Source organism: Lactuca serriola, chromosome 3 (genome assembly GCF_051521515.1).
Source record: "Lactuca serriola cultivar US96UC23 chromosome 3, Lser_US96UC23_V15, whole genome shotgun sequence".
NCBI classification, from domain to species: domain Eukaryota; kingdom Viridiplantae; phylum Streptophyta; class Magnoliopsida; order Asterales; family Asteraceae; genus Lactuca; species Lactuca serriola.
The window spans coordinates 59,016,805-59,027,365 of record NC_136410.1 but is presented as its reverse complement, the minus strand read 5'-3'; the positions used below and the strand labels follow the sequence as shown (position 1 = coordinate 59,027,365).

General features: G+C 36.2%; 1 protein-coding gene across 5 annotated transcripts; it reads left to right on the top strand.

Annotated features, from left to right (window-relative positions):
- The first annotated feature begins 370 nt into the window (after positions 1-370).
- LOC145092380 (Amino acid dehydrogenase family protein) lies at positions 371-5,488 on the top strand. 5 transcript variants are annotated; one of them, XM_079030311.1, is made up of 6 exons: positions 371-515; positions 3,989-4,138; positions 4,228-4,411; positions 4,528-4,685; positions 4,784-4,996; positions 5,111-5,488. In XM_079030311.1, the coding sequence occupies exons 2-6, from the start codon at positions 4,025-4,027 to the stop codon at positions 5,339-5,341; spliced, it is 900 nt and encodes a 299-aa protein (XP_078886437.1). In that variant the 5' UTR covers positions 371-515; positions 3,989-4,024; the 3' UTR covers positions 5,342-5,488. The 5 variants fall into 5 exon arrangements, with proteins under 5 accessions (XP_078886437.1, XP_078886438.1, XP_078886439.1 ...); XM_079030312.1 differs by lacking the exon at positions 371-515 and adding an exon at positions 3,319-3,483 and having other exon boundaries at positions 4,014-4,138; XM_079030313.1 differs by lacking the exon at positions 371-515 and adding an exon at positions 3,319-3,525 and having other exon boundaries at positions 4,014-4,138.
- Positions 5,489-10,561: the final 5,073 nt, after the last annotated feature.

The following is a 10,561-nucleotide window of genomic DNA, read 5'->3' as shown; positions in this document are numbered from 1 at the left end:
AGTAACTCTGAAAACTTTTTGATTAAAATCAAAGTGATTTTAAAAGTTATTTTCAAACTACCGAAAGATGTTTCAAGTTCATGTCGTATATGGCAAAGGTTGTTGCCCAGTCTAGCTACAAATTTATATATATCATTTTGTAGATAAAATTGAAATGTATCGATGATATATTTGTATTACGTATTAAAAGTTACGATAGAAATTTTAAAATAAGCAACTTGAATTAGTTGTAATATTAAAAATCTATACTAAAATAATATTAAAAAATGAATGTAAATTGTATACATTAAAACTTTAAAATTAAAGTAGTAGTAGTATATTGTTTATTGCAGTTGTAGATTTTATGGAAAAAAAAAAATCATAACATAAAATTCTGAAAATGCCATCATTGCCCTAATACATCGGCTCCCACAGTCTCACTCTTCTTCATCGCTGCCTTGAATCGGTCCGACCTCCCCCATACGCCGTCAACTATCTCGTCTAGCACCGCCGCGGCCCTCCTCCGCATCTGAACGGTAAGAAAGATCCCTTTGAACTTCGATTTTGTTGTGTTGTCAATTTCTGCATCCGAACAGTGAGAAACATCAAGTTGTTGTTTCGATTTTATGCCTATCACTTTGAACTTCAATTTTCTTTGTTATGAACTTAAATTTTCTGCTTATGACTCTATTAACATCGATTTTCCCTAAATTCGAAATTAAAACTCTTGTATATATCTGAAATGTTCTTTGTTGTGTTTATGCTATGAAATCTTATGTTGTTTCCGAAATGTGTTGAATCTTTTATAGCTTCTGAAATGCTAATGCAAAGTATTATGTTGTTGAATCTTTTACTGAAAGGTTTCATATCATCAAGTTTAGGGAACTGTGAAGCTAACTGTCGATCAAAATATAGAAACTTTATTTTCAATTAAACTATAAATATGATAGAGATAATTGAGCGCAAGAATTTTTTAAACTTCATTCTTGTTCTGTATTTCTTTTTTCCTTTTTTCCCCTTTCGTTTTTTGATTCTTTGCAAGCTGCCGCATAATGTTTGCTTTCTACATTTGATGGTGGTGGGGGTTAAGGGAGGTGCAGTACTGCAGTAGGTATCAGTTGAGAGCTGGGGGAGATCTCGTGGAGTTTTCCAACATAGACGGGCGAGAGAAAGAAAGAGATGAAGCATGATCTGTTGTGTTTTGTTTCCAGAAATCTTATGGAAACAAGATGCACATCGATTTCTGTTCAAGAACACACATATGTGTGCAATCTGTAAATAGGACGGTGGTGGTGAATTGGTGATGGAGCCTTGATGTCTCAATGAATAGTTGTGAGTTTGAATGTAAAAGATGATCACACTGGGTAGGTTTATTTAGAATTTTAGAATTACTAAATGTATAATAACTATTTAAAATTATAAATTAAATTATAAAGTCGCACGTCTAGGTAAAAAAATCGTTGAGTTCTTATTTTCAAAAATTAACTCGTACCGTTCCTCGTTTGATTAAAAGTTGCATGCTTCGTCATTTTTTCAGACATATATATTACCTTTACTATTTTATTTTTAGTTATTTATAAATTATTTTGTATTTATTAAAAAAGGAAAAAATATATAATAAATTCCAACCCAACCCAATTCCCATCTAATTCTATACCCCACTTTTCACTTTCTTCTCAAGACCTATTAGTAGAAAATCCTAAATCATGGTGTAGATTTTGTCGGAAAAGAGATTGGTCGGAATCGCGAAGTAGATTGGTCAGACAAGAAGAGGACGACAACAGTTTGGTCGAAGAAGAAGAGGGAAGGGGACCACGAAGGTCTGGTTAGGGAAGAAGAAGGAGAGGAACGGGGAAGGGGGCGTCTAAAACACTAATACCAACCCCAACTGTCAACTCCGACAAAGACCACACACCACCGTCACCTCCCAAACCGTCACTTTGATCCATCTTCGTTTGTTTCCCTTTTTTACTATCTAAACTTCTCAGGTGATCTAGCTTTGCAAACGATTTCAAGGATTTGTTCACACGAGTTTGGGGAGAAGATAACTGGAGTTGCTGGTTTCATGATAGTGGTAGGACAATGGGTGGAAGGGTTTGTGTCCGACCATAATCTTCTACTAATCCTCTCATCTCTTTTATTTGTTTGATCTGTTTGTTATTTGTAGATCTAGGGTATGGATTCGGTAAATAAACACGTATATGCAGATCTCTTTCAGATGTAGTGTTGGCAGGATGTGTCTGGTGGTTCGTGGTCGGAAGTGGGCAAGTGGCTGGTGTCGAAGGAACTTAAGGGGAAATTTTATTTTCTAAAAATTATTAATTAACAAAAAATAATTGATAAATTATAAACAACCGAAAAAGTAATGAAAAAGAAAAAGAAAAGGGCAAGATAGTTATTTTATGCTGTCAGGGATGTAACATACAACTTTTAATGAAATAAGACACAATTTGAGTTGATTTTTGAAAATAATGACCGAAAAAAAATTCAAATCCACCACTTTTCAAGTTTTGCAACTTGCCCAAAACAAAATGACAAATTAAATTTTGTAGCTTTAATCGACACTTTAATACATCAAAATTTATAATTTTTTGATCTCTATAAATAGACTCTCTGTATCGTATATGACAATGTCAAACTGAAAAATTAAGTTTTTTTTTTTAAATTGATAATCATTTAATTTGGTTTTCCAATGATTTAGTTTTAGTTTTTTTTTGGGTTGAAAAATCATTTGATTTTGGTTCTCATGTTTAAGTTTCGACGAAAATTTAATTTAAACCTTATTATAGTAATACTCCATGTGTTTGAATGTACTTTCAAACTAAATTATCAAAATCAAATTTTATGGTTTAGTTTTTCGACATACATAAACCTAAATTGAATGGTTTTTCAAAAAAAAAAAATTAATTCATAGAATCCAAATTCAGATGATTTTTCTAGATAAAAAATTTAAATTAAATCATAGAAACTGAAACCTAATGGTTTGTCAACGAACACCGGAATCTTATGGGTTTGCATCGATATATATTGATGTATGTTTGTAAATAATGAAAGAATATAAACTTTGATATTTTTTTTTTCAATAAAAAGAATCCCTAAAAAAACAACAGAAAACAGATTGTGGTCGATATTGATTTTTGAAAAAATAAACAATTTTTAGAAAAAAAAGCTAGGGCATATCTATTTAACCGGTATTTACAGGTCATAATAATCACTATTAAACTTTTATCTAAAAATATATGATTTTTTAGCAGAAATTAAAATTGAGACTTGAGAGGTTAAAAAAAAAGTAGTTTTTATGTTATTAGCCAAGTCCGAATTAAAATTATGTATTTTCTACTAACGCCGAGCCGAGTACTCCACCGCCGGGATTCCGCCGCCAATAGACAAAAAAGAGCGAGCGTACATATTCCATATCAGTATTATCACTAAACCACAATCTCTCTCTATTATCGGATCAAAATAACTCCTCAAAGCTTCTACGATCAAATCTCTAACTAGCAGGTAGTAAAAAGCTCTGGATTTGTTCTATTTAGTGTTTACTCGGTATGCTTTTTTCACTCCTGTTTGTTTTCTTTTCGAATTTAAGATAAATTTTTGTTACTGTTTATATAATTACTATATAATACTTCAGATGAAGTTTGCTTGATTATACCGTCTACAAGAAATCTAAGTTTGAATTTCACGAATTGATTGAAGATTTTCTGTTTTACTCCTATGCGATTCGTTCATTTACTTGGTCGTGTGTTTCTGTTTGCTATAGATCTAACTTATATTCACCCCCATCACACAATCCTCTTATTTTTCGATTTGAAACTTACTAGTACCTCAATCAGACTCTGTTATCCCTCTTGGTGGAAAAACCTATGCACCTTATACCTTAATCTAATTGGGTGTGTTTGCTAATGAGTTTAACCTTATCCCGATTCTTCATCACACGATGCTTCTACATTTTGCTTTAAATGGTTGTTCGGATGTGATTTTTCAAAATGACTCAAATATGTAACAGGATTGGTGGAATCTTGATATCTCAGTTGTTGTAGCTATGGCATTGCACGTAGATCATAAGGCCACCATCATTGATGGAAAAGCAATCGCACAAACAATTCGTTCTGAAATCGCCTCTGAAGTCAGTACCTTGATTGAGAAATATGGCAAGGTAAAGAATCGTCATTTCCTTTTGCTGCATATACACATACATCACTATTTGAATACAACATTATGTTAGAAATTAATGATTTATTTCAGGCACCAGGACTTGCTGTGGTGATTGTGGGGCATAGAAAAGACTCTCAAAGTTATGTAAGTATGAAAAGAAAAGCATGTTGTGAGGTTGGAATCAAGTCTATTGACATAGACCTTCCAGAACAAGTACCTGAAGCTGAATTAATCGCAAAGGTCCACGAGTTAAATGCAGATCCAAACGTACATGGTCAGCAAACCAAATTACATGTATCTCTTATAACTTATAAGCAAGCACCTTGAAATGAAATGAAATCAAATTGTTTGTTATGACTTATGACTTATGACTTATGATGATGCATCCAGGCATATTGGTTCAGCTTCCTTTGCCAAAACACATAAATGAAGAAAAAGTGTTAACAGAAATCAGCATTGACAAGGATGTGGATGGGTTTCACCCTCTCAACATTGGGAAACTTGCTATGAAAGGAAGAGATCCCCTTTTTCTTCCTTGCACCCCAAAGGCAAGCCAATCAATAACATATTTTATTTTTTTACCATTTAGGATATGATATAAATATAATACACAAAATAAACAAATGAAAATTTGTTTCTGAAACAGGGTTGTATAGAGCTTCTGAAACGCAGTGGAATTAGCATAAAGGGAAAACGTGCAGTTGTTGTTGGTAGAAGCAACATTGTTGGGTTACCAGTTTCACTTCTTCTGTTGAAGGAAGATGCAACAGTTACTGTTGTTCATTCGCGTACAGAGGATCCAGAAAGTATGATCCGTGAGGCGGATATTGTTATTGCTGCAGCAGGACAACCCATGATGGTAACCATAACCATACTTATACACTTATACTTCATTCATTACTTATAATGATTTTATTTATTTGGGTTATAGGTTGGTTAGTTTACACTTTGCTTTGTTGAATTGTTTCATTAGATAAAGGGTAGTTGGATAAAAAGTGGTGCTGCGGTTATTGATGTGGGGACGAATGCGGTGGATGATGCTAGCAGAAAATCAGGATATAGGCTTGTGGGTGATGTTGACTTTGACCAAGCATGTAAAGTTGCGGGATGGGTTACGCCTGTTCCAGGGGGTGTGGGGCCCATGACTGTGGCCATGCTGCTTAAAAACACTTTGGATGGTGCTAAGCGGGTGATTGGGCAGTAAACTAAACTAACCGATTTGATTTCAAGTTGTTTTGGTTTTTGTTACAAGAAATCTTGCATATCATGTATGGTGTTGTAGCTCATTTTGTATTTTGTTTTGAATCATATTGTGAGTGTATAATTATGAGTATTGTCCATTTTTATTTTATTTACAATTGGTTGGGCCTTTTGATTATAATGGAATCTGAAGCAAGTCCCATGTACATGTTTTATAAATGTTTCAAGTTGAGCCCAAGCCTAAATAAGCTTGAGTTTGAGCTATTAAGGAAGTCTAAAAAAGCCTCTGGACTTATTTGTTTATTTATTTATTTAATATAACGAGCCTATTAACTATCAAGCTAGACTAAACTTATCGAGTCCAGCATACAAAAGATTATATGTGCACTTTATGTCATCTAAAAAATTATTTTTAATAAAAACAGAATGTAAGTCATCCCTTGTAAAAGGTTAGAGAAATAACTTAATGTTCCAAAAAGTAATATTTTATACCTGAAAAAGATTCTTTATCTTTTAATAGTTTCTTCAAGGAAAGATTATCAACCGATAAACGTCACCTTATTACAAACCAGTCGGTTTTTATAACAAATCATGATCAAATCTATTGTTTCCAAAAACATGTAACAATTTGTTTACTTATTTATTTGTATATTTACCATGTCTTAGAGATAACATATTTGTTACTTGTCTTGGATGCTGATGTCACAATCCGAGAAAATTCTAAAAATTATAAAAAAAAAAACAAAACTAAGTTATACTAAAAAATAACAAAAGAAAAAAAAAACAAACAGAGTTTAAAAAAATAAACATATAAGGGCTTTGATGACTTAGGTAAAAAAATTTGTATATATTTAATCGGTCCGTAAAAAATGTTGTATGATCTTCTGGTTGTATATAGCATCTTCTACGGACCGACCAAATATACACAAATATTTTACATCCATTTATTGTCATAATTCGCTATCAAAGTGTGTCATTTCACAACAAAAGTGATATAATTCCTGGTAAGAATTCATTCAGAATATATATATATATATATATATATATATATATATATATATATATATATATATATATATAAGCGTTCAATCAAGAACATTTCTTATCGTGAGAACATTTGAAAACAAATTTGGACCACATAATTTTTTTAATTAAAATTATAAAATAATATTCATATAAATCAAAAAATAATTACAAACAATTAAAAAACCAACTAACTAACACCACCCGCCACCACCACCACTAACTACCACCCACCACCCATCACTACCCACAACCCACCACCACCCGCCACCACCATCACCACCCACCACCATCACCACCCAACCACCACCCACCTTCATCGCCTGCCACCAACACCCACAACCCCTACCTACCACCCATCACCACTACTCGCCGCCACCATCCATCACTACCCACCACCACCAACCTCCATCAGCCACTACCACCCATTACTAACCACCACTACCAACCACCACCCACCACCCATCACTACCCACCTACCCACCCACTCACCACCACCACCACCAACCACCACCCACCACCACCACCACCCACCTCCACTGCCTGCCACCACCACCCACAACCCCTACTTACCACCCATCACTACCACCCGCCACCAACCACCACCCACTACCACCACCCATCACTAACCACCACCACCCACCACTACCCAACCACCACCCACCACCCATCATTATCCACCCACCACCACTACCACCTCCACCACTAACCACCCATCACCACCATATGTTACTACCCACCACCCATCACCACTCACCACCACCCACCGCCACTACCGATCTCTACCCATCACCACCAACCACCACCCACCACCCATCACTATCCACCACCCTGTAACGACCCAAAAATCACGACTAAAAATTTCTTTTAAACCATTACTAAAACCATATTTATAAAAACGTATCATAAGTCATAACATAATTTTCGAGTACTAAATTCAAAACATAATCTCATTATCAGAGTAAAACATTCCCCAGGCTAACTGACTATGGTGTGTGCACTGCAACCTCTCTGAGCTCCTCTTTTGAAAACTGAGTACCTAAAACCAAAACTGAAAACCGTAAGCACGAAGCTTAGTGAGCTCCCCAAACTACCACATACCATATAATAACATATAAAACACATACTGGGCCTTGCCCACTGCATCAGACCGAGGTCCGGACTAACTGGGGCCTTGCCCCTACATCGGACCGAAGTCCGGAAACTGACTGGGACCTTGTCCCCTGCATCAGACCAAAGTCCGGACTAACTGGGGTCTTGCCCCTTGCATCGAACCGAAGTCCGGAAACTGACTGGGACCTTGTCCCCTGCATCGGACCGAAGTCCGGACTAACTGGAGCCTTGCCCCCTGCATCGGACCGAAGTCCGAAAAACTGGCTGGGACCTTGTGATGGGTTTTAGCCATAAGAACTTTCCTATGTGCGCATGCAAAACCCTAATGCTTGGATCTAGGCTTTCTAATCAAACATGCTTTGAATCCAAGACTTCTAATGACTATTTAGGTGTAATAACAATATTGAAACAGATCTAGAATCATACCTTTGAATTCCTTGTTGATCTTGTTGTCTTGGAGCTTTTAGAGTCACAATTGTCACCCCTCTAATGGCTTACAAACACCAAATAGCAAGGAGGATGATTTGGGAGAGAGGAGAGGGGAGGAAATCGGCCAGGGTTTTCTTACTTTTGATGAAGTGCCGATTTCCCTTTGCCATAGGGTCTATTTATACTTGTAGACTCTTTAAGGGTTACAACCTAAACCCTAATTGGATAATCTTCTCTTAAGGCTATCCAAATCCATTCCTTAGATAACTTTTGGACGATTTGAAGCAATCCTTAGCTTCTAGAATCCGTCCAATCCATATCTATATGGATTTACAGTCTAAAGTTTAACTATCAAACAATTGATAGTTTATACCCTCTTATTTAATTAATCTCTTTAAGTCACCAAATTAATTCCAATTAATTCTATGACTTATATTAATCAAATAACAATATATTATTCTTTATATTATTCTCATAATATACTAATAATATTTACTCTCTCTTAATAAATCATCCTATCAAGTTGCTATGGTGAAGGCAGCCCAAAAGGACCATGCACAACCGGGTCAAATACTTGCCTAATATAGTTGCAGCCTTAGACACTATTCCAACAGTCTCCCACTTAGATAAGTCTAGTAACTATATGCACAAGTACAATTCGGTTTGCAATCGTAGCTCTCAAAGACGCTGTCAAACTCTGATCTAATCAATCTTGTCCTTTAGATAAGGGATCGTACAGTCCTTTGTTAGATATCATGCTGACAATTCTATGGAATGATTAGTCAAACATTTAGGTTTCTCGATCTTTGATTTATTCGACATAGAACTTAATCGAACACATCAATTCAGTTCTGACCGGGCCCGGCACATAAGTCAAATCAAATCATCGAGCGGCCAAGATATTGCTTTTACCTTCTTAGATAAAAGTTACAGATAAACTTCGACTTATATGTATTTACTTATTCAATAATCAACTATACACAACAATGCGTTTTATAACATTGAGTTACCAATGCGTTTTCGCATTATCAATGTACAATCAATTAGCAAATAATAAACCATATATCTAGGTTTTAAGACTATATGATATTATCGTCTTGCGATCACCCTTTTATATCATATTCCATAAGGTGATTCCAGCAAGCGCGGGTTTGTTCCAATGCTCAAAACCAGTTCATAAGCACTCATGAATGTCGTAGCAACCCTTTGCTATGTCTAATACCATTTAGACAATCTACGCACCGATTCATGACAATCTTCATTCATATCTACTTCCAACATATGAACGATTGTGGACAATTTGAACAATTCGATTATTCCTAATAAACTCAATTATTCTGGAAGTCAAAACATGCAAAGTGAAACAATAGCTAAACAATTAACATAAGATAGTAACATTACTCATAAATAAAACTCCTTTATTTAATCATCAAATGTTAATTACATTTATCTATTACACGTTTCTAATACTATCTAATCTATGCTAATATCATCCTTCAGCCCAATACTCCTAGCATGCTGCAAGTGCTTAACCCTACTCAGTCCCTTCGTAAGCGGATCTGTTGGGTTATCTTCTGATGATATCCTCTTCACTACGAGTTGTCCTTCTTCTACACGATGTCTAATGAAGTGATATTTTCTGTCGATATGTCGTGATCTACCATAATCCCTCGGTTCCTTGGTCAAGGCAACCGCTCCTTCGTTATCACAGAAAATCTCCATGGGCTCCTTTATGGCAGGTACAACTCCAAGATCACCGATGAAGTTCTTTAGCCATATTGCCTCCTTCGACGCTTTGCTCGCTGCAATGTATTCTGATTCGCACGTTGAATCAGCTACGGTCTCCTGCTTGGAACTCTTCCATGTCACTGCTCCTCCATTTAGGGTAAAGACCCAGCCCGACTGCGAACGGTAATTGTCCCTGTCGGTCTGAAAACGGGCGTCACTATACCCTCGCACCTTCAAGTCATCACTCCCTCTGAGGACTAAGAACCATTCCTTCGTCCTCCGAAGGTACTTAAGGATGTTCTTCACTGCAATCCAATGTGCTCTGCCAGGATTCCCTTGATATCTACTAACCATGCTCAAAGCGAAGGCTACATCAGGGCGAGTACAAGTCATAGCGTACATGATTGAGCCAACTGCGGAAGCGTATGGTACTCAGCTTATTTATGCTATCTCAGCTTCGGTACTCGGACTTTGAGTCTTACTCAACTTGGCATTACTTTGTATCGGTAATTCTCCCTTCTTTGAGTTTTCCATACTAAAACGTTTTAGTACCTTCTCTAAGTAAGTATTATGACTAAGTCCAATTAGTCTCTTACTTCTTTCTCTTACTATCCTTATTCCCAAAATGTAAGAAGCCTCTCCGAGGTCCTTCATAGCGAAGCACTTCCCGAGCTAGGACTTAACCTCCTGCAGAGTCGGGATGTCGTTTCCTATGAGCAATATGTCATCGACATATAGAACGAGAAAACTTACTATACTCCCACTGGCTTTGACATATACACAAGATTCATCTTCGCTTCATACAAATCCAAACTCTTTGACTTTCTCATCGAAGCAAAGATTCCATCTGCGAGACGCTTGCTTAAGTCCATAAATGGACTTCTCAAGCTTACACACTCTATTCGGATGCTTCGGATCCACAAACCCCTCT